This window comes from Micropterus dolomieu, linkage group LG04, assembly GCF_021292245.1.
Source record: "Micropterus dolomieu isolate WLL.071019.BEF.003 ecotype Adirondacks linkage group LG04, ASM2129224v1, whole genome shotgun sequence".
Lineage (NCBI taxonomy): Eukaryota > Metazoa > Chordata > Actinopteri > Centrarchiformes > Centrarchidae > Micropterus > Micropterus dolomieu.
The window spans coordinates 691594-716009 of NC_060153.1; the positions used below are offsets into that span (position 1 = coordinate 691594).

General features: G+C 41.0%; 1 protein-coding gene across 1 annotated transcript; it reads left to right on the forward strand.

Moving 5' to 3' along the window:
* The first annotated feature begins 10093 nt into the window (after window positions 1–10093).
* LOC123969904 (protein phosphatase 1 regulatory subunit 29-like) lies at window positions 10094–23544 on the forward strand. The gene is made up of 5 exons (XM_046047675.1): window positions 10094–10321; window positions 17079–17620; window positions 18693–18842; window positions 20370–21364; window positions 21904–23544. The coding sequence occupies exons 2-5, from the start codon at window positions 17417–17419 to the stop codon at window positions 23489–23491; spliced, it is 2937 nt and encodes a 978-aa protein (XP_045903631.1). The 5' UTR covers window positions 10094–10321; window positions 17079–17416; the 3' UTR covers window positions 23492–23544.
* The last annotated feature ends 872 nt before the right edge of the window (window positions 23545–24416 follow it).

The following is a 24416-nucleotide window of genomic DNA, read 5'->3' on the forward strand; positions in this document are numbered from 1 at the left end:
GCACATGTAAATACCATTTCAACTCGTGTCGGGCTCAGACCTGGCAAGTTGCACATATTTGTTGTTTATTGTTGATCTTTGTTGTTGTATATTTTTATGTTGTCAGTTTATATATTTATATGTACACAATTCTCTTCCTTTACGTTACTACGTTACTGCACGGCACAGACCCAGAATAATGCACATGTGTATATCTGCAACGTTGTTCTTCAATTCCATATTTATATATTTCCACATTTATTTATTTATTTATGTTGACTGTATTTTTGTCTACTTGTAGCACCTTATCACCACAGAAAATTCCTTGTATGTGTAAAACACTACTTGGCAATAAAGCTCCTTCTGATTCTGATTCTGATTCTCTCTAAGTCTGCTGCACATCCTCAACTATAGCTGGTGGTGATATAGCACAACCAATCTGTGCCATTGAATGGAGGTGATTAGATTATTGACAGCCAGGACCTTTCATCTGTATACCAGCTAGAAAATACTTTTTTCTTATAAAGTTCTGTTTCTAACAATTCTTTGTAACTAGGTGATTTCCAGACCCTCTATGTCTCTCCTGCGCCATCTGAGACTGATCTGCAGAGTGGGAGCGGCTCCTACACTCTCTGCTGCCCTAATAACACTCAGTCTTTCTCCAGTTTTCCTTTGGCAGATGAGGCTTTTTCAGACACACCCAGACTATCAATTAAATCCCGGAGGAGAGAGAAGGGGAGGAAAGGACAGAAAAGAGTGCAAGGAATGTGTACCCATGTGCTAAAGTCTGTGAAAAAAAAGACAGTGAGAACTAAGCAATATATGTCCAGACCGCCCATGCAGAACTGTTGAATATGTCCAGGCAGGCAATTTAGAAGTAGAAGGTTGAGTGTTCATGAGGAACATTGGAGAGAAAGAAAAATTTACTAAGAGGAGGAGGAACAGCAGATCAGAGGCGTCACGAATCTCTGGTCCAAGAAAGTAAGGGAAGAGGCTTTCATGGAAGCTGTAGAGGGATGAAAGGAAAAAAGAAGAGGAGAAGAGAAGGCGTAGTGAATCACAAGGTCAAGATGTGAGGAGAAAGGGAGGTGCTGGAGGACTGAAAAAAGTAAGACGGAGGTAGATTCACCTAAATTGACGTAGAGATAAAAATTGTTTTTTGGAAGCTTTGAGGGAATCAAAGAAAAAGAAGAGAGGAGGAGTAGTAGAAGTCATGAGTAGACTGGGGGGTAATTATGGAAACTGCAGAAGAATGAGAAAAAAGAAAAAAAGGAGGAGATGAAGGATGAAGGATGCTGAATCAAGTGTACCATGGCGTGGTCAGAGTGTCCCAGTGGAGATCGAGGGACGGCGTGATAGGCCCTGCTTACTGTAGTGTAGCAGTGATCCGGAGTGTTCCCTTCTCTGGTTGGACACTTTATGAACTGTCTGTATTTGGGGAGTTCTTGGCTGAGGTTTCCTTTGTTAAAGTCACCAAGAACAATAACTAAGGAGTCCAGCAATGTCCGCTCAACCCACAGTATCTGGTCAGCCAGTGTGCGCTGTGCCTCCTGCACGTTGGCCTGCAGTGTGATGTAAACACTGAGCAGAAAGTAGCAAGAAAAGTAGAATAGTAGAATGGTTTACAGTGTATCAGTAAATATTCCAGGTCATGAGACAGTGCTGCTGAATCACTGCCACATCATTATACCAGCCAGTGTTAATGTAAAAACAGACACCTCCACCTTTTGTTTTGCGTGTTGGAGAGAAATATTCCCGGTAGCGGTGAGCGGTGTCCTCTTCGGCGCACCAGTGTACCGGACCTCCTACCTCTCCTCCGGCGTCTCACCGCATGAACAGCAGAAAGTGAAGCCTTGACCAGAATGTCCAATAATTCCACTGATGACACGAAAAAAGTCGTAATTAAATCCGCTGGTGTTATTCCCCTTGATGTTTATGAGCTCCTCTCTGGCGAAAGAGCTCCGGGTATCACAGCAGAATGCAAAGTTAACAAACGTAAACAAAACAAACAGAGTGCCCCAAAATACCACGGCTGCCCTGAGCGGCACCATCTTGCAAACCTCCGAGTGTCCTCATATGACATCAGCCGACCTAGACAAATTAGTGCAAAAGAGCAAAAATCAAGCTAATGCTGTAAGGTTTTCACTTGATGTTTAGTTTACTTACAACTGAATCATAGCCGTGCAAACATTCAATACAGCAGCATTCCTTCTGATGTGATATTCCTTTAGTTGATTAAACTGTTGTGTAGTATAATATGGAAAAAATTGGTTCATTAAAAATGTTGACTTTATTCATCTTACCATTCAATTTCCCTTTTTTTCTCTTATTTTTTGCTTCCTATCTTTTGTTCATCACTTTCATTAGCAATGTCCAAACAAAAATAGTCTGATTTTGCTTTGAGACCAGTTTGGAAGCCACAATAATTAAAGTAAGTTTCTGTTAGCCTATGTCAAGTTAAGATTTGTACCTGAAGATGCCCTGCTTTTCTTTCTCCCTCTGTACCTTTCAGTCAGTTTCTAAATTAAATTCACTTCCAAGCTGCTTCATTAGCATGAGATAAAACAGAAATGCATAAAGCTGAAAATGTTTACAATAACTAAAACAGCATAGCATGAGGATTCTTTTTCTCAGCTGCCAATAAGCATGGCCTCTAGTCAAATGTGACCTATGTAACATCATCACATTGGGGCCTTGGACACCTTCTGGATACTCCTTTTCTTTTGCAACCACGTATCTAAAGCCCTGCGGCATGCCTAGTGCTCTGTATGTTTATTTCTTGATGTTGACAAGTGACAAAGTTAATTTCTAATACATGCTAAAAGAACAAAACAATGAAAATTAATTGTTACAAGAATTTACAAAAGAGAGCATAGACTGCTTTGTGCCTGCACACTGCAAGTTTACAGAACTTCACAACAAAATAAGTAAGATGAGTCATACAGTTTATTTGCACAATATCTGAAGGAATCATCAGAGTAGATGGGCACAACCAGGGCTTGACAAAGGGTGACTCGACAAAGGGTGACCAGAAATAACTTTAATGTGTGACATGTTCACTTTTTAATAGACACCCAGTGAGTGTATCTACTATTTGTCATGTTAAGACACCACATCTAGCATTTGTCAATTTTTAAACAATGATTGGCACAGCAGACATTATTCCTGTTTTAATCAGAAAACATAGGTCTTTATAAATGTCAAGAAGAGCAGCCTGGACAATTATGGTTTTTGATGGTAATGAGCAGACAGATTAAGAAATACATGAACAGAGTATCATAAACAGTATGATATTCACCTAGAGAATTCATCATGCTGCTTTCGTTTAACTGTATGGATGTGACCAATGGGTGAACAATTTTTTTAATAGGAATAAAATTATTCTTTATGGTGCAGCTGCATTTGCAAAATTAGTTCGGTTTCTCATCTCACTGAGTAATCAGTGTCAACAAGTCTGATAGACCACCTCATTTCAAATATTTTTAATAACGTGCTTTGTGAGTGCAGGGGCACTTCTCCAGTTCACATCCTAAACAAAACAAAATAAAAGACGCAAAGAATGTAAAAGCAGTGCATCAGCTGAAAGACCTCAAAGACCATGGCCTGATTTTTGTTCTCACCACACCAAAGAGAAGCACACAGAAAACAAGTTTTTGAATTAGTTTTTGTGAAAGAGAGCATATGAGAAAAATCCTCGCTGTGCACTTGAAAATAGTCGTAATCTGAATAGGAAACTAAAATATGGATTTTATAGAGAGAGAGACAGTCCAGCATCCATAATTCTGTTGTGCCGTTGCAAAAGGGAATCTGACTAAAATTGCATCTAGAAGCTGCTATGTCTTCAATATACCAAACGCACTTATGGAAACACCAGAACTCACAGCAAAGCTTCTGCCTGATGCACTTTGTTCTCAGGTTGATTTTGCTGCTGGTCATTTTTACTTCTTTTTGTGGAGGTCATGTTGGGTTTCTGCTCCAACAGTCCTCAGCTGATTTGTTTTTCTATTTGTCGCTCTCTTTGTTCTGTTGTGCACACGCCACGGTACTGTAGGTAACAAAGGGGCTCCTGCTGTTTTCTGTTTAAACATGTACAACAGCATTGGTGAGGCATGATGTGATGATGTTGAAGTGTGTGGACATGCTGCCCTTCCTCTAACCCAAACCCCAGTTTTGAGTGGATAGTGGGGGAGGGAATAACAGATTTTAGCTGGATTGTGGATTCCATTAGAGTAAATGGTCAGAAGATCTGAGTAGTCCAAGTGGAGGAGAGTTTTCTGGTCTTCTTTAATGCTTTGTCATGTAATATTCTGATAAACCCAGAGGGCTTTCTGGGCTTCTGTAGTGCAGTGCCATGTAACAGAGGCCAGTGCAAGGGAAATACTGTAGCCTCTTCTGTTGGCACCAGTGAGAAGTCTTGTGATGAAGCTGCCAGACATAACTGAATTATTGAGTCCCACGTAAAGAGAGTTATAAAATTCAAGGCGGGAAGAGATAAAAGCATGTAAAACAGGCACCAGATTCCTAAATGAGATGATTCCTAAATTTTGCAATAGACCCAAGATGGGAAGAGCTACTTACTTGCTTGTGTTTGTTTGTCAAGTTTTACAGCTGAATCAAAGATGACACTAAGATATTTTTGTATGTACATATTTCTACTCATTTTGTTGAAAAATACCTTTTTGATTGCCTTGAAGATTGTAAATACTGGAGCCTTAAAAGGACAGGCATCATCTTGTCTCAAAGGGGTTATATTTTCTAAACACATAACAAGGAAGCAGTATACTGAGTCTAGTTATACAGAGAATATAATAAAGCTTAAAAATCACATACCTAAAACCTCTTCTTCTCTGTAAAGCTTCCATCTCTCTTCCTCTCGTCCTAATTCATCTCAAACAGATGCAATCTTGTGAGGAATGATGTGTTTGCATTTATCGCTGCCAGACGTTTAGCAGGACAAGACAAAACACCTCAGTCTGTTTGAATGCAATTACAGTGACAGATGATTCCCAACATGAACCCCATTGCGTCCCTGTGTGTATCAGTGTCTCCCAGTATATCTACACGTGCCTGCGTCCCTTCTTCCCGTGTGCTTGAGTGTGTAAGTGTATATTTAGCTGTGAATTTAAGTCAAGTCATTTTATTTACATAGTAAATTTAAAAAAACAACAGGAGTTGACTTTGATGGTTGATTTTTGATTGTCACATTTTACTGATGATTTTAACTATTGTCTGTGGGTGTGTGACAGACCAAAGCCGTCACTTTGATTCCTCTGTCCCTGGATGACTTTATTTGTGACAGCGTGAAGAGAATGCTTAGTTCTACAGTGCAAGACGCTGCTCTGCTGTCAAAGTGATGACTTTGCTGACAGATTGATGCTTGAGTACAACTGGCTACTATTCACAGCACGTAGTCAGATGACAATAGAGCAAACGCTGGTCATGGATATTTTGTCTTGTCTTTCCATTCTATGATGGTTCAGAAATGTCACATATGTTAACAAGTAAATCTAACAGCACTAAATGAGAAATAGAGTATATGACTGTAATAGAGTAATGGGATTTTCCAGATCAGCCAGATCTGTGGTTGAGGTCAGGTTAAGTGTAAGGAGTTGAAGGTACACGGTTAAGGTTAGGGTATGGTTAACATTTCCTTAATAGTTAAAAGAAATATTAAATGACATGTTTTTTAAGTTGTTTTTAAGGCCCCTTTTAGCAAAGTAAGACCACATGTCATTGTCTTAGACCATTAGAATTACTGTGGTTTAGTTTGACTAAACATATTTTCCAATTTGGACAACTCGAAGAATCTTCAATCACAGAATCACGACTTTTTTTTCACCAAGTCATACTGTTTTTCCTGTGCACATGTGTACAGGAATTTGTTTTGGTGCAGGTGTCAGAACAGTAAAGTAAAGAAATAAGGGTCATATGTACATAGTGTGCAAAGAGGCACGGCAATGCTATGTCCAATGCAATCAGCGGTTTAGATAAATACACAGTGCAACTATTCATAGTGTGCAGCAGTATTTGCACATTCTGGGTTATGGATCTCTATGTAGTAGGGTGTAAGTGGCAGATAGGACATGCAAACATAGGTTGTCTCTAGCATTAAGTTTTTTCACAAATGTACCATTTTCTTCTGTTGAGGACAGTCTGTCATTTACCCCAGTAAGCATCTGTACCCTTTAAATTGGCAGTAGTCAAGGACATTTTCAGCATATGTCAACACCAAACTGTGCAGAATTTCAATATACAAATAATATAAATAAGCTGCTCCTGAGCCGGGCACTGGGCCCCGAGCTGCTCCAGTTGCCAAGACGAGGATGGCACTTACACTGGACAGCTTCCATGTGCGAACGTGTGCATATGCGCAACCATTTCATCCTTCTGGTATCACTACAGAAAAACTCTGTAAGATCAATAACTAATCCATTATAATTTGCTATTTTAGTCAGAGTGTTGTTGTACTTCCTAAGAAATCTTACTCCCTGTATTGGAAATGGTTCAGGCTGGGGTTTGCAGGGAAATGTGTGTTTCTTGCCTGATTAAATAAAGGTTAAAAACTACACTCTCCACCTTCCCGTCATCATCCTCTTCTACCTCATTCTCATCTCTCATTTCCATGTAAAGGTCAACCTCGAAAAAGAGATTCAAACCCCAGTTGGGTTAACCCATTGGAATGACTGAGAGGTGGAATTAAAACTAAGGAATTAATTCATGCTACAATCCATCTTCTATTCATTCTTCTCCTCATTTGCTATTCCCATTCTGTCTCAATTTCTCTTCCCCTGTGTATTTCTCTCACTCTCTCTCTCTATCTATTTCTTCCTGTCGCTGCCTCCCTACCAGGCAAGGAAGTGCTGCTCCCACAGAGGGCTGTTACTTCAACATACCTGCTGAGTAGAGCTGGAGGGGAGAGCTTCTGCATGGGTTTTAAAAGTAATTAAGACACAGGCATGTACACATACATGCACATACTGTACTCACAATAGTGAAGGCTGTTGTGTTATTGGTTACGCTATAAGTTTTAAATTCTGATTAGTTGTGTAATTGTGTACACACGTGCATGTTGCTGTAAGGGCATAGAAATCAGAAGACAGACCTTCAGTTTGTCCCAGTGAAAACTGTTTAGAGTGAAGGTTGATGATTCTTTAGAGAAACCAGGTTTCTGAAAACATCATTTTCTGTGGGATTTGTTAAATGTAATGTTTCAATGCCGTGAGTGCCACAAACCAATGCCATTGACCTCCAATGAATTGGGCTGAAGGCAGAAATCACAGCCATCCATCCATCCAGCCATCGTCAACCGTTTATCCTGCGTACAGGGTCGCGGGGGGCTGGAGCCAATCCCAGCTGACATCGGGCGAAAGGCGGGGTACACCCTGGACAGGAGAAATCAAAGACAAAGATATTTTGAAATGTATGCCACATGGCCGATTGGCATGAATTCGGAAAGGAGGTGACAAAAAGTGACAAACGAGAGAAGGCAAAACAATTTCAACATGCTTATCTTTTTTTCAAGAAGTCGTGAGGCACCCCATTTTATCCACACAGGATAAAATGAGCAATTGTCCGACCTGACAATAATTTTTATTCTTGATGCCGTACTCCTGTTGTGCCAGGCCATTATCAGGAGGATATTGTGGAGTCTAGCATGAGCAAATACTTCATACAACTAAAACTATGAATGGCTAGATAGCGCTAGTGGTTAGTGAAAAAATTATAATTTGGATGAAAAGGACCTTTTAACTGAAAAACCTCAATCTTACTTTAATGTTAAAATCAAGTTGTAACCCTCAAAAACAGACCTTTGAAACAGTAAGACCAGATATGCGTTTCAAAAAATGTATTTGGTCCTCGGAAAGATGGAAGCAAAAGAACACACACACATTGAAGAGGATGAAATTGACACATTGCCTCCAGTACGGTATCTCTCACTCATTCAATCACTCACAAGTTGTTGAGGAGAATGGCCTTGAGCATGCTCTGGGTTAAGGTTATGAGAACACAACTAAGCGTGGCTGAGCCCTATCCAGAGACACAGCTATCAGACTGGAATAGACCTCACTCGAGCAATGGTAATATAACAAATCCAAACAACATTTATGGTAATCTGTCAAGCCCAAATAACATTCATGTTTGGATTAAGGGTGAGCAGCCGGAGATGCTAGCACTAGTTCTGGGCTTTGACCCGAGCTTATATCCCATTTACACTTATTCAAGGGCACTTTTGCTCCAAACTCTGACCTGGCCTCTTTCCTCTCACTTTCTCTATACATCTTTATGTACAATGTGCTTTTTTTTGTGCGATTTCTCACCCCTGCTGGAAATCCAGCAACAGCCACCCTCCACTACTGTCATTGCAATAACGTTGGGTGCTTTTCTGTGCTAAGTTGGAAGGTTTTTCAACTCAAGGTGTTCAGAGTGCTCATGCAAAAATACAAGGCATTCGGGGTGCATTAGCCACGAAAAAAACAACTGGGAAAAGACAGCTGTATAAACTCACAGTTTGCACATACGTCAAAAGTGGTGAAAATTTATGTCTCATATGGGCATGGCAAAATGGCTCACTAGCACCCCCTACAGAGCAGCCCTGCATCTAGTTGTGAAAATATATGTTTTGTCATGAAACAGGATGTTGTTGTTACTTCCGTCCATGCACCAATCTGTACCGAACTTTATATGTTTGGACTCCTACAGAATTTTTTTAATCAACTTAAAATTTTTACAGTGCAATCTAATCACCTCGCTAATGAATAGTTGTGCTAACTGTGAGAATTCATGTTTCTCAATGAATCAGTAAGTTATTGTAACTTGTACGTGGTAAAATCCCTACCAAACATCACATGTTTGATAAGAGTCCTGGCCTGAGGACATCCTAATATTAATTAGGAGTCTTAGTCATTGCCCCACCTATTGGCAACAGGAAGTAAACCTTGTGACAATCATAATTTGATTAAAGTGAAATTTTCACAATGTGGGCCTTGAGTGGTACAGGAATATAACGTATAATTAGCAGGTGTTCTCTAGCGCCAAATAACAGACAGGAAGTGACACCAAACTTCTTCTTGCAGCATCCAAAACGTGATAATTCAGAGCCACGTCTACCAACTGGACAACCCAGATGTTGTCTGTAGCATCATGTTCACAGTGACATGCTTGATTACTGATGCTTCTGAAGCTAAAACTTCCCTGTCTCAAACACTCTGCTGTCCCATTATCCTCCACTTGTCTATATACAGTTTTTATTGGCGAAATCCACCCAACGTTTACAGATCACAGCGATTGGCTAAAAGCACTCACTGGCTGAAAACTTCCTCTGGTCTGCTCTCCTTGTGGGAGTTTGTCTGCTATACAGCAAACGATGTTACATCCACTCTAAACAAGACTGGAGATAATACCGTGAAGGCCAACAGGAAAGAACTAGAGAAAGAGAGATAGGATATGTTGAGCTGACCTTTATTACAGTTTTGCTAGAGGATATCTTCCTTCAAAATAAACCTGAATTATTTTTGTATAGCATTTTTTGTAAATAGTATTGGTGTTTTAAAAATTTTTAAATCCCTGTTTATTATTAAGTTTCAAAATATATAGAGCCTTTAAATTTTTAAATAACTGTAACAGTGCAACGGAAAGACAAAGATGGGGAACAGTGCAAACCAGGTAAAGTAAGGAAGTTGGAGAGACATATTTACTGAAAGGAAAAAAAACACAGTGGAGACTAACATGAAATATAAAAATGAAAGACATGAAATAAATTAACCTGAGAAAATCCAAATGAGACATTGAAAGAATATTCTGTATGCACAGGATCTGAACGAACGGTGCAGCAGCTTCATGAAAGGTTTAAAGGAAAAGAGAGAACAAAAAGGAGCGAGAAAAATGAATTTGAAGGAACACTGCAGCAGCTTTGAAAGTAAAGCAGGCTGGCTGGTTGGTTGGCAGGCTGGGACCCACAGATAGTGCTAATAGGCATAATTCTCGGCTCCGTTTCCATGGCGCTTCCCACACTGCTACCTGGCTGGATGACTGACTAGCTGCCTGGTTGGCTGATCCACAGATTGGCCGGCTGTCTGGCTGACAGACTAAATATTTGGCTGGCTGTTGGGCCTGCTGACTGACAGACTGGATTGATTGACCGGCTGACAAACTGAGAAGCTGGCTGGCCAGCTTTTGTCTGTCTGTCTGTCTGACTGACTGACTGAATGTTTGACTCATGATGGGTTTCCCGGATGAATGGCTACAGTCTGTTGTATTTCTGAGTCACTGGGTGTCCGCTTGACTGGTTCACTGACAAACTGGAAAAATCCGTTTGGTGTCACGTTCCTTAGCACAGATAGAGGTAAGTACTATCTATGTTTTCTGCCTATCTACCTGTCCCTCTTTCTCACTGGTCTCCAGGGTAGCCATGTCTTCCTTGGTAGTGTTTTCTCTACAGCTCTTGCAGCTCAGACTCTGGGTAGTGAAAGGATTTCAGTGAACACCACATCAACCCACACTGACCAACTTCAATCATGAGGACATTAGGGCCGGCCCCCGAATAGTTGAAGACTTGATGCTTCGATGGGCGGGGCCTGATTCGACTGTCAATCTCACAGTCGAAGCTTCGCAGCAAAACGAGGATAATGCCATTTCGGCAATATGGGTGTGCTCAAAGTCTGATTTTACATAGAACTAGCAGTTTTCTCCTAATAGGTTAATATACTGCCTATTACAGTATAAATATCAACATGTAATGCTGTAAATAAACATGTTAAAAGGAAAAAGCTTTTAAGAAATGTTTTTAAAGTGCGTGAATAAATCCAAAATTACCCTTAGGGAAGGGGGGTCAGTGTGTATGTGTAGACATAGTGTGTATGTGTGTATGTGTGTGCAGAAAGACGGAGTCCCAGCTTCACCGGTGTTGTGCCGAGTTGTCCGCTCCTCACAGGATGTTCTGATCATTTATGACCGTTGATGAACCACACAAAGAATATTATTGTTTTTAAATAGTTGAAAGTAGTACTTGAAATAGACCCGTGAGGAACCGCAACGTGCATGCAGTTGTCGGCCGCACAGCATGCACGCAAAACTCTGCACAAGGCCGGTGAAAGACCGGTGAGCAGAGCAGAGAGAAAATGATCAACAATAAGCCTCAGTTTAGCTGTAAATGTACAGTGTAAGTTACACTGACTTATAAATACAGACTGCAGTTCTGCAGCTTCTCAAGATTAAGGCGGAGCTACCATGCCGCTCGCAATCACCGTGCACTAACACACTGATTCGACTATAGGCAAGACTTGACAATTCTGATTCGACTATGTAAATCCTTAGTCGGGGAAAGGATATTGTATCAACTTATATTATTTACCCTCAGGCTTATTTTAACCATAAGCACTAAATCTTTGAATCCTAACTCAAACCCTATCTTTAATACAGTATAAACCCAATTCTAACCTTCATTCTAAAACCACATATTCATGAACACTAAACACTCTAAGGGCGCTTTCACACCTGTAGTTCGGTTCATTCGGTCAGGACAAAGTGGAAAAAAGTTATACACTGTTTACATACACATTTAAGTTCGGGTCCGGTTGATGTTCACGCTGCAGTTTTACAAACGACCCAAGAGAAGTAACCATGACGTTATACTGACTTACAGGTATCAGACTCACGATGGAAATGGACTCACAGAGCACAACTCCAGGTAAAACAAGCAATAGCTTTAACGCAAGATGGTACAAATGCATCAGGCGAAGGTACCAAAAACACAAAGCAAAAATCGGGATCACTGAACAAGGCTAAGGTCAAAACTCACTGACTAAACGGGGAATAACACTAGGAACAATGCCGGAACACTGTCACAGGGAACAAGACGATCTAGGCCTCCAGGGGAGAGTAGGTTTATATTTACTAAGGGAGGGGCGACAATGAGACACAGGTGCAGCACATTAGAGACTTGATACAAGCAACAAGATGAGTAACTGAAAAAAAACAGGACGTGGTAACAGACAAGGAAACTGAACACATAACTCAACTCAGGGGCTTGGCATGACAACAGCTAACATATTGAATGGATAGCTTTGACGATTGTCATCCTGTATCATCAGGACCCATATGGGGAAATCCAACCTCAGTGACTGATTTATGCAGCACTTTGATCTGTATTGAAAAGGGCTCACAAAGTAATGATTTATTATAAGCATGATAAGTAATGTTAGACCGCAGATCGACCGTATAGCCTATTATGAATAATAATGTAAAAACAGGACGTGTACAGTAATAATTCGGGGCTTATTAGCCTATAGCATACTGTGGTATCGCTGTCACAAACGTTTTATGGACTTATGACCTGACAGGGTAAATGGAGTACTACTTGCCCTCCTTTTGTACCAGATTTTGACCCATTAATCAGGGGAAATACCCGCACTGGCAAGTCTACCAAATGATTTTCATAAACATAGCCTACATGGCTTATACAGATCAATTATAAGATCGCTGAACGCATTTCGCGGTCATCATATGGATTTATTATTGGTTTAGCTTTAGAAATAACACTCAGATCACATCTCTGCTATCATTAAATCCTGTGGTTGGTTCGTTTGCTTCACATCAAACACGAACCACACCAGAGTTTGTTTTAAAGTGTACCACCTCTTCAAGGAGGTCTCTGTACGCTTGTTTGGACCGCTGTGGAAACTTTGGTTTCATCTGTCCACAAAATATTTTGCCAGTAGCTCTGTGGTAAATCCAGGTTACTTTTGCAAGCTTCAGACATGCAGCAATGTTTTATTTGGACAGCAATGACTTTGTCCGTGGTGTTCCCATGAACTCTATTCTTGTTTAGTGTTTTACATATCGTAGAGCTCTTTGTTCGAGGCATGGTTTACATCAGGCAATGCTTCATGCGAGTAGCAAAATTAAAATTGGTGTGTGTTTTTTATACGGCGGGACAGCTGTAACCGACATCTAGAATCTTGTCTCATTGATTACACTCCAGGTTGGCTGACTCCTGACTTTAGCCTAGGGGTTCACATACTTTTTTTCACCATGCACTGTGAATGTTTACACGGTGTGTTTAATAAAAACATATAATGTGTTATTAGTTTAAGCAGACTGTGTTTGTCTATTGTTTGTGACATAGATGAAGATCAGATCATATTCCAAAGGGTTCACATACTTTTTTTTCTGTGACAGTATGTGCTCATTTTGGTGTAAAAAGGGTATTACAGAACAGAAAGCATTTTTAGCACCTACAGCAAAATTTTAAAGCAAATGTCAATATAGTAACTTTTGTGCAATTTTCAGCTCTTACTTTATCTTAAACTCCCTTAGGAAACTTAATGAAGTCGTTCTATTTTCTGTTAGACTGTGCTGTCAATCAGACTCACAATAGCTGTGGTATGAATGGAACGGGTGGATAGAGTTCAATTAATATGGATAAGGCAAGAAAGGTGGCAATGAGCAAGCAAGTCGAACTTTATATCTCTATAAAGGTGTGCACATCATTAGAATGCATATGACAATCAGTCTTCTGTTCTAGTGTTTCACTTCCCCATCCTTCACTAATATTAGCTGAAATCATTCACCCTTGAGCTGAAAATGAAGCATCCAATTATTTTAATGTTTAATGCAAAACGTGCGATTCTTTAATTATTTTGAAGGCAATTGTGGCTCATAAATTCCTTACCTTTCTTTTAAGGGAAACATAATGTACTTTTAAGATACAGAAGATGACTTGTATCTTGAAAGTTCATTGAAATCACATGAAACGCATGACTTTGTGGGCACAGTCAGAAGGGCCACAAACTGGATTCAATAATAATAATAATAATAATAATCTTTATTTGTAGAGCACTTTTCAAAAACAAGTTACAAAGTGCTTTAACAAGTGTAAAGACAATAATACCCAAGAGACAATAATACAAAAACAATACAAGATAAAAGCAATGGAGCCAGCCAATGGTGATTCAGTAAACAGTAAATCTCTAGTAGGTTATTTCTTATTTCACCATTTTAATTCTACTGCATTCTCCAACTCATTTTAGTGTTTACTCTCTACTTGAATCAGTGCTCTTTCCCATCAGTTCTTTTCTCCAACACTCACAGACACGCACCTTCTTCTGCTGCAAACACACGGGCTTGTCTCGCCTCTTTCTGTTTCTCTGTCCCTGCATGTGTTTGCACTGCTGACTTACTCCTCAGCAGTATGTTTTATAAAGTTGCCAGAAAGACACAAAACTGTTGCTTTTCCTGGTCCGTGCTAGTAAAATATCCACCGTGTCCTAGTAATTTAGCCTAATACCAGTTACCTGTTAATAACCCTGAAGTCTACATGTGGGAAACACTGTTAAAGTTAGGGCAGGCTGTAGGCCTATATTTTGTTAAAATACACATATACCTATTTTATTGTCTTCCAACTGCGTGTGTCACAAGCTCCTTTTTTACAGAAGGAGGAAAAAAAACGTCGGTAACTGTTCATTGGGGTGATGTCACATGTCAATCAAACAGTACCTGTTTTTTTTTATTTATCTTTTGTAAAGATGAGATTGTCATCAAGTGGATTTCTCTACTTCACCATATAGGCTATTATCAGTGGACAATATAAAGCTTTTAATGTTTTTCCAGAGCATGAAAAAAGACTGCAGATTATTACTCAACATCACTCTGAGAGCTGTAAAATCCTACTTTATCCTATGATCCGGTGTGCTGTTTTTCACAGGGGCCCTCAGCCCCTCCCGGTCTAACTTTGGGAACTTTCCATTTGCTTTTGTGACCTGACATCATTAGTGTTGTTTGTCAGATGCAAAGCTTTAATTAAAGCCCAGCAATCGGGGACAATAATTAAACGGAAAGACAGCCTTGTTTGGAGAAGAAAGGGAGGGGAAAAATAAGGCTGTCTCTTCCTCTGGCTTCTTGTCAAAATAAAACCAATGGCAAGTATGTGATAAAAGCAGCGAGGAGGCTATGTGATAAAAGGTGTCGGGTTGTGTTTTTGACGATGAAGCATATTCATTTGTTTTTCTAGATGAAAGGCAGCAGAGATAAAAAATCTTTAAACAATGCAGGTGGAAGAAAGAAACGGACAGAATACAGGAACAACAAGTGGACAGATTAAACAGACAGAGATGGAGAGAGAGACAGGAGACTGACACAGATGATAAAAGAGACTGGAATAGTGTGGTCAGGAACATTACAAACTTAAAATACTGTGCTGATCAGTTGTTGTGACTGGACTTGGCAGTAAACAACTAGCTTTCAAATGAGTCTTGACTGACTTGTCTTTCATGTTTGTAGAACTGAGTAACATGTCAGGCTAACAGTCATGTTGTATTAGATATGCTCTAAATGTGAGCTGCTGACAAGGAAAAACAGTCTAACTGTAATCACAAGCATGATGGTAATTTTTTGTGGTCTCCAAAATCTTCTTAAATTGTAGAAGTGTGCCAGTGAAAATTGTGGCAAGGATTGCATAAATACATCATGACACTAGACTTGGAGTTGGCTTCAAAGAGTGAGAAGAGAATGAAGTCAGAAACAGGATGAAAGAAGGAGAATGAGTATCTGTGTCAGTGTGAGTGTGGCCGTTATGATCAATGTCCAAATCGCTGCTTGATAAATAATTAAAATTGCTAGCTTCTTTTTATCACAACATGAACTAATGCTTACATTCACACACATGCTCTACTTCGTAGCAGTTAAAATCAGTGAAATCAATCTGCTTCAAAGCGGAATACATGCAATACATACAACAAATGATTAATGAATGACTTTCATAAGTGTAAAGGACAGAAGGGGTTACTTTAGCTGTTGTTCAACAGAGCTTAAGCTGATAATTGTTTTTTGTGAGTGTTATATTTTACACACGTAACGATGACAACAGTGCTGGGTCAAAGGCAAATTGAAGGCCTGTGGTGGAGGAATTGAATTGTCAATATCAATTTCATGGAACAGTTTGAAGAGAGGACTGAGAGCTGCTCGGGATGTGGTGCGACAGAAATGAGAAGTGACTGGGGGGCTAACTAAGGTGCAAGTCATGACAGAGGATGAGAAGGAGGAGGACAAGCTATTAAGAATGGGCCAGTTTAACAGAAGCATCCAAAGTTGGCCATTACTCTTCAGTAGATTGGGTTACGCTATGTCATTGCTTCATTTGTTGTTGTTGTTCTTCTTCTTCTTCTTCATCTTCTTTGTCATCTTCTTCTTTTCCTTCCTCCTCCTATTTATCTGTCAGAGAGAGAGAGAGAACGTTTAAGAATAGTCTATTACGCAGTTGTTCTTACTATCATTTCCATGTCATTCATGTTGTAGCTAGATACATTTTCCCTGGAAGGGAATCAAAACTTTGGAAACAAATTAAAAGAGTCAAGTCGGATCTGTGGTGATGAGATACATAATTTTTATGCTGGATTAGAACCTAATCCACGGTTAATCCCCTGAGAAAGGTAAATAGCTAAGTGTCAGCTAGTATCCTGTTAAAACATGCAAATTACAACAGCCCTACTCTGTTTTCCACTTAGCACACCTCCCCGTTTTTGCCCCTATATAACTGCAGCTATTGTATTTTTATTGTTTCATTATGTACCTCAAAGTTGAAATAATAGAACTGCAGCTGCAAGCTGACGAACCTCATAGAAAATGACAAAAACACCAAAGAAAAGCAGTGTTGCTTTCATTGACATAGCAATTTCCATTTCTATTGGTGCATCATATGCTAATGTCTGAATGGAAGATCTGCCATTAATTCTAATATGAGGCTGTTATTTTCATGAACATGAATAATTACAGAACATAAAAAGCCTGGTTTCATTTGAAAAGTCAAAAAATATTTCTCTGGGCTTTATTAGGACTTAATGAATAAATGGATTTATTACTGTGGTGCATTACCTTGAAGGGATTGGGTAGCATGGGTATTAGATTCATATACCTGTTTTTTTTACACAGTGCTTTTAGTAATGAGACCTAAACTCAATTAATTCAAAATCATCTAGGGGTATGTGAACTGTATTACAATTTTCTGCCAACTCTTAATCATTTTGTCATTATCACTATTAATGTTAATATCCCACCCCCTTGTCTCTCTCCTCCCCTCTCTCTCTCTTTCTCTCTGTGTTATATAGACCTTCTGCCTTTCACTGAGAGGGAGTATTTCCTCATCTGTGTTGTCAAGACGTACAGTTGTCAGGGGCCATGAGTAGCTGCTGGTGTGACAGTCTCCAAAACCCTTTGACGTGGAACACCTAAAATGGGGACAGGACTTGCTGCCATGCTGCAAGCTCAGCTCTAATCACCGTGAAGACGCCCTTCTGTTCACCTTTCTCTCTACTTAGATTTGGCCTGCTTGCCCCTGACCTGCACCCTTCCTGATTTGAAACTGCTGCTCGCTGCCTCCTTGCAGTCAACTCCCTTCTTTTCCATCTTTCTACTGAGGCAAGCTCAAACACTCCTAATCCAAACCATGGCCAGCAGACTCCATTTGTCCTCCCTGTCTCCCTCCCTGATTGTCTCCCTCCTGCTACCTGCACTGTTGCTCCTTCACCTGCCTGGCACGGTGAAAGGGGACTGCTGGCTGATAGAGGGGGATAAAGGCTACGTTTGGCTGGCTATCTGCAGTCAGAACCAGCCTCCATATGAGACCATCCCCCAGCACATCAACAGCACGGTCAGTATGAACTTATCTATTTAGTCATTTTATACAACCACGGCCACCTTTGTTAAACTGTATGCCTTCATGTACTCTGAGCTAAGATGGTGTCTGCTAAAGAAGACATGCCATTAATCATGACAGTGACTTTTGCAAAGCTGCAAGTAAATCAAATCTTCTGTTTACTCCTTATTATCTTTTATTGTGTGATTCTGGTGGTTGTGACTGTAATACAGTATTCATAATGCAATTTAATAATTTTTAAATACTTAAAATGCAGATTGCATATTCTTAATCAAATACAGTTACAAGGTTATCTTCAATACACATGGCGACAAAAGCAATTGTGGCTAAATTATTACAGAATGTGACTGTCATGATATTATTAAAGCAAAGTGCTAAATAGGTAAGATTGGAGGGGTAGAAGAGACACATCAACAAAAACAAACTGTTTTTGAAATTGTTGACTACATAACTTTGATTAGCTGGGACAGCCATCTGTGTACATATAAACCTGTGCAGCATCTGTAGCAAACAAGAAAAATCTCAGGGCTGAACTTTGAACTGAGCTATTCTAAATCCATGCACCAACATAATGGCTAGCTGTTGTCAACATTTTTAAAAGATGTGTGTATTATAAGCGTATTTCAGTCAGTATAACCATCCAGAATTTGCTGAGTAAGTTGTTAAAACTGAAAAACTTGAACATAATTCATTAAAGCACTCAATGGTAAAGTTAACAACAACAACCACATTCCACTCCTATCCAGTACTCCTGATTAGGTGAAGACAAATCAATAATAATAAACAAACATTAGTTTTCTCATTCAGCGCGTTTCAAGTTAAATCAGATTTGAATCTCGTGACATAACGTTAGATTATAGGACCCCGCTAGTCTCGATAGCAATATGGATAAGCTCAGACCTTAATGATTTTCAAGTTTTGAGAAAGTTTGGAACTGGGTCCTTTTAGAACTGGGTATCGATCACCATCCCTACTCATTAGGCATCAAACTTGTATATTTTGGGGTGCAATATGCTCTTGGCAGCTAAGTTCACATGAAAGTCATCTGATCTTTTGTCTCCCTTAGGTTCATGACCTGAGGTTGAATGAGAACAAACTTAAGGCTGTGCTCTTTACCTCCATGTTCCGCTTCACAAACCTCACTGACCTCAATCTTACCAAGAATGAGATCAGCTACATCGAGGATGGGGCATTTGCTGGGCAGGCCAACCTACAGGTCTGCACCTGAGAACACAACTTTCTTTAAGTATTTGTTTATCTTTATATGTATTTGTTTATCTCTAACTTAAAGTTTTAGTTCTCCTGTTTACATTGCCTTATTTGTGTGTAAGGCAAAAATATTAACACAAAAAGATTCTAATACTAATACTAAGAGAGTCAATTTCTTCTCTTTGTCACAATACCCACACATTGTTAGGATTTGTTTCGGATAACATCTTTACAGCCAAACTCTCAGAAAACTATTTTAGCCGAACAGAACAAAAATCAATCCTTTTAAGCCATGCTTACACATTCATACAAATGGTTGAACAATTTCAGCCTTTATAATATAAAATCCCATACAAAGTACAGGTGGGGGCATCCCCCAAACCACTTACAGTGCGTATTTTTGTAAATTTTATTTCTTATTTCTTATTTCTTAGTTTGTCATTTTTCTTACAGAATGCATTACACTATTTTTTGAGCTACTACTATGTTCTGTCATCATCCAACCAACAATTCCAATTCTCATTACATGGATATAGATGATAGATGTTTTTTAAAGGTTGTATAGAAATATGTTTAAATTATGTCTATACCCAATATATATATCCCTTTGAAGTAAGGCTGGACGAGTTCACCTAAAATCAAAATCACGATTAATTGAAAGATTATTTTGTTTTTGAATGTTGTTTTTTGCCCTCATAGTTTACTGACAAGGTTTGTACTGTAAATATACTCAATTATCAAAGCTGAGTTTATTTATTTTTTTGATTCACAGATTTAAAAAAAATCGATTATCTAAATGTTTATTGATAAGGTAATGTTGACTTCCACATTATGGAGACAAGATTCCCCAATATTCGGCACATCACTGCTGCTGAATAATGACCACTGCTGCTAAAATTTCACTCAATTATTAATGTCAATTATAACACATGCTTTGCTAGCTTCATCTCCTCATTTATCAAAGGACATCTAAGTTACGTGACACGTGCTGTTATAAGAGCAGTGGAGTTAGGTCTTAAGGAGTGCAGTGTGTGTTCGTAGTGAGTGAGTAGTGGAGCAAATGAGAGAGACTGAGCAGCAGAAATTGACGGAAAAAGCGAGCAAGTTTGTTGTCAGTCTGGCAGTAAATGTACAGTGTAGGTCACAGCGTGTCCGTTAATAAAAATGGATGTCTCGCGAACTGCTGGAAAGTGAAGGTGGTTAGTGCCAGCTAACCTCTCCCTGACTCTGGTCTGGACGCTCAGCAGGACTGGACGGGGAGGAGTCACGTGACCACACGCAGTAGTATGTTTTTAAGGGGAAAGTACATGAACACACTGAAGGAAAAATATATATAAATAACCAAAATAACTGACATGGTAAAATTACGTTGGACTTTTACAGCTCGGTCTCGATTACTTTTCAATCAATTATCCAGCCCTACTTTAAAAGAAATTGTAAGAGCATATCTTCATCTACACAATGATTAACACTTACTTTTCTTGTGTCATGTTTTATTAAAAATGTCAAAGGCTACTCTGTCTTTCTGTCTCAGGTTCTCCAGCTGGGCTACAACAAGCTTACCAACCTGACTGAAGGCATGTTGAGAGGTCTGGGTCGAATGCAGTGCCTCTTCTTGCAACACAACCTCATTGAGGTCATTGCCAACAACGCCTTCTGGGAGTGCCCCAGCCTCAGCAGCCTGGATTTATCTTCCAATAAGTTGGCCCGTCTTGACCCGTCTACCTTCACTGTTCTCAACAGGCTGATGGTGTGTGAACTAGCAGGAAACCCGTTCCACTGTGGCTGTGAACTCTACAGCTTTCTCACTTGGCTGGAGGCTTTTAACAATGTCACCCACACCTATGACCGCCTCCAGTGTGAAACCCCTTTGGAAATGACTGGTTATCCACTCCTGAGCCCAGTGCCCGGACATGGAAGAAATGCCCGTTATGCTCTTTTGTCCATGTGTCGCGATGGGGTCATAATTCCAGGGATGACCTCCCAAACGCCAGATCAAGATGGCTCAGGGATGGGTTTGGACAACCCAGACCAAGGTCTGTACCACCAGCCAACCATATCGTCAACTGCTGACCCCACCTATAGCCATCAGATTTCAATGAAGCTTCACACTGTTACCCTCTCCACCGCTTCTCTAATGGTACAGATTCCACGACCATACAGTAAGATGTACATCCTCTCCCAGTACAACAACACATTTGTTGAAGACATCAGGCCTCTGAAAAATAAGAAGGAGTTAATCACTTTGGACAAGCTGAAACCGCACACAAACTACACCTTTTGTGTGGCTTCTGCAAGCAAATCTCAGCGCTACAACCACACCTGTCTGTCCTTTACCACACGAGCTATGGGACCAGAGGACCCACGAACCAATCCATCCACAACTACCCACTACATCATGACCATCTTGGGATGTCTCTTTGGCATGGTCATTGTGCTTGGATTCGTCTATTACTGTCTTAGACGGCGACGCATCCAGGAAGAGAAACAGAAAGCTATAAGCGTGAAGAAAACTATTTTGGAGATGAGGTACTAGACAGTATTTAATTTTTGTTAATGAAAGTTTTGCATCTGGCATCCTTCAGCCAAAACAGAATGGCAACTACTCTGTGTCGTCATGATTTGATAATGCTATGAGTTCATTAGTTGTTTTGCTGCATTGTTTTGTTTTGATATGAATTCCAGAAAAGCCTAATTTATTCTAGCTACAAACAATAATGTAAACAATTTTTCCTAATTATTTTCTTTATCAAAGCTTTGGGCCATTTTTCATAGTTTCACCAGTAACACCTTAACACTGATTTTCAAGAATTCGCATCACACCTCTTCCATGAAGACTGCAGCTGAAATAGCTTATGTATTCCCCCAGTGCCTGTTTGTGCATATTCAATACATACCTAGGAACCATTTGCAAGCACTGGTTTCTTATTTTTGCCTGTTGTCGCTAATTTGCATCATACCTACATCATACATGAATTTATATTTTTTCTATGTTCTATAGACTAATTACCAATACGACATCAGATAATGAAACTATATGTATCTAAACTGAATCTGTCATTCTTCAGGTATGGCCCAGAGGCAGCTGCGGCAGTGGCCAATGACCCAGGTGCCATGCAGCGTCTCCAGGAGCAGGCTCACCACCAACACCACCATTCAGGAGGAGCAGGAGGCAAGCTGCCCCCGTCAACTTCCTCTAGCACAGGCATGCTTCACGGCTCAGCCAACACCAGCTCTTCCCGCCTCTCCACCTTACCGCAAGTGGAAAAAATGGCCACTGCCTTCTCTGAGGCAATGGGCGGCAAGGGCAATTACATGGATGTGAGGACGGCAGGAGTGGTAGTTGAAGGCAGGGAGGGAGGGGTGGCAACTGGAGGAGCGGGGGTAGGAGGGGAAGTAGTTGTGGATATGCGAGGTGGGGCTGAGAATGAGACTGAGGTTGGGGAGGATTCGGATGACGATGGCCGTGGCTCAGCATCAGAGATCTCCACCATCGCCAAGGAGGTGGACAAGGTGAACCAGATCATTAACAACTGCATTGATGCCCTGAAGCTGGATGCCTCTGCTAATGTTGTGACCACAGCTGACAATGCCAACTCTATGTCCTCCTCCCAGCCTCCAACTTGCATTGCATCCCTCCCCCGCAACCTCCTGCCCCTCTCTCCAGGCCATCCTGGAGATCAGATCATGGCCTCCTCTCCAAAGGTGCATCCAAAGTCTCACCCCCAGCCTCATCCTCAGCCTCATCCTCAGCCACATCCTCAGCCACATCCTCAGCCTCATCCTCAGCTACATCAGCAGCCTCATCCACCTTCTATGGCCCCAGTGCCCCTGGTAATGCCCCTGTCTGAGCGGCCAGGCATTAGTGGTGGGGGGTTCCTCTCCCCTCCTTACCGTGATCCCCCCCCAGCAAATGCAGTGCGGCCCCTTCAAAGGCAATTGAGTGCTGACACTACTGTGGTGAAGAACCGTTGTGGTGCCCCTGCTGTGGGATCTGTCAAGAGCACCAGGGTGTTCAGTGTGGATATCCCGGAGCAGCGCAGTGATCCTCCTAAGTACCCAACAGAAAAAGGCAGTCCTGTGGGTTGTGGTGGTGGAGGTGGAAGTGGAGGAGGTGGCGGAGTAGGGGGCTGCAACGGAAATGGCATGGGAAACATAAATGGCGGTGGAGTGAGCGTGAATGGGGGCGGGGTGGGGTGTAATAATGGGAGTGGAGGTGGGGTGGTTGGCGCTGGACAGCAGCAGCAGCAGCATCACTTGGAGGTCCAGCCAGACTACCACAGCTCAGAGCACCGGCACTCCTTTCCTGCACTCTACTATGAGGGTGGCAACGATTCACCCTCACCGGCCCAAAAGGCCTCATTCCTCAAGCCACTGGGCCGCACCAAGAGGGATGCCACAGCCACCTACTCCCAGCTCTCACCTTCTCGTCACCACAACTACAATTCTGGCTACTCCTCTAGTCCAGAATATTCATCTGAGAGCACACTGCGGATCTGGGAGCGATTCCGGCCTTACAAGAAAAGCCCCAGAGAGGAAGCATCGTATATAGCGGCAGGCCATGCCCTGCGTAAGAAGGTGCAGTTTGCCAAGGACGAGGACCTTCACGATATTTTGGACTACTGGAAGGGGGTTTCTGCCCAGCAGAAGCTGTGAGCAGGGGAAGCAAAGTCAAATGCTATAAGGGAGACTGTAAAGTTGGATGCCAACAGCAGACTAATAAAGGGGATATATCTTAATGTAGCAAGACAGAAAATGATGTGTCCTCTGAGGTGTCCGCTGACATGGGTCATTCCCCTGTTGGATTTAAAGTTCAAGGTGATTTTTTTTATTTGGAATTGATTCTAAAATAATTTTTAGTTTTTACGGTTGCCGGTTTTAACCACAATACTTAGTGATAAATAACAAGATTCAAGCTGTTCACCAGACTACCTCATTCTGGGCACTTTGGTCCTTGCGGGCTTCCATAGACCCCACTAAATCTCCACTAATGAGCAAAGTCAAGGTGGTGACAAGCAAGCGTCTTCTACCTCATTACTGGCACACTGTAGCTAAGCTATCTCACCAGAAGCAGCCCCATTCATGACTTAAGCCCTGTCCTTTTTTTCCCTAATCCCATCAAATCACCAATCCCAAAACAATCATTCCACGACACCACCAACACCTGCTCTCCTATAGAAGCATCATTTAGGGAGATAATGACAGACCATGATGCGGGATTAAGCACATTTGTTTTCGAATAGCTTAAATCTCCCTCTTTGGGGGGGGGTGTTAAGTGATACTTATCGAGCTAATTGTTCGTCCTGGCAATTAACTAGTGTAAGAATAGGTCAGGGAGGCTGTGTGTTGAGGATACTAATCTATTTGAAACACCTAACTACATATGTGCAGTGGTGTGTGGGTATGTATATAGAGTTTGTGCATGCTGGTGTGAGTGATTGTGTGTGGGTGGGAAAGTAGGGTTAGGGTTGGGGCTGAGCGGTCCATTATCCTCCTCAGTAGCAAAGTGGCATGTATGCGTACATTAAGTGTGTTTGGCATAGCCCTGTCTTTCTATCTCGATAGCATGACGTAAACCCTT

Excerpts from the sequence above, each read along its gene's own strand:
- LOC123969904 (XM_046047675.1), top strand. The coding sequence starts at position 17,417 with ATGGCCAGCAGACTCCATTTGTCCTCCCTGTCTCCCTCCCTGATTGTC. Across the intron at positions 18,843-20,369 it reads CTGGGCAGGCCAACCTACAG|GTTCTCCAGCTGGGCTACAA; the intron begins GTCTGCACCTGA and ends TTTCTGTCTCAG. Across the intron at positions 21,365-21,903 it reads AAAACTATTTTGGAGATGAG|GTATGGCCCAGAGGCAGCTG; the intron begins GTACTAGACAGT and ends GTCATTCTTCAG.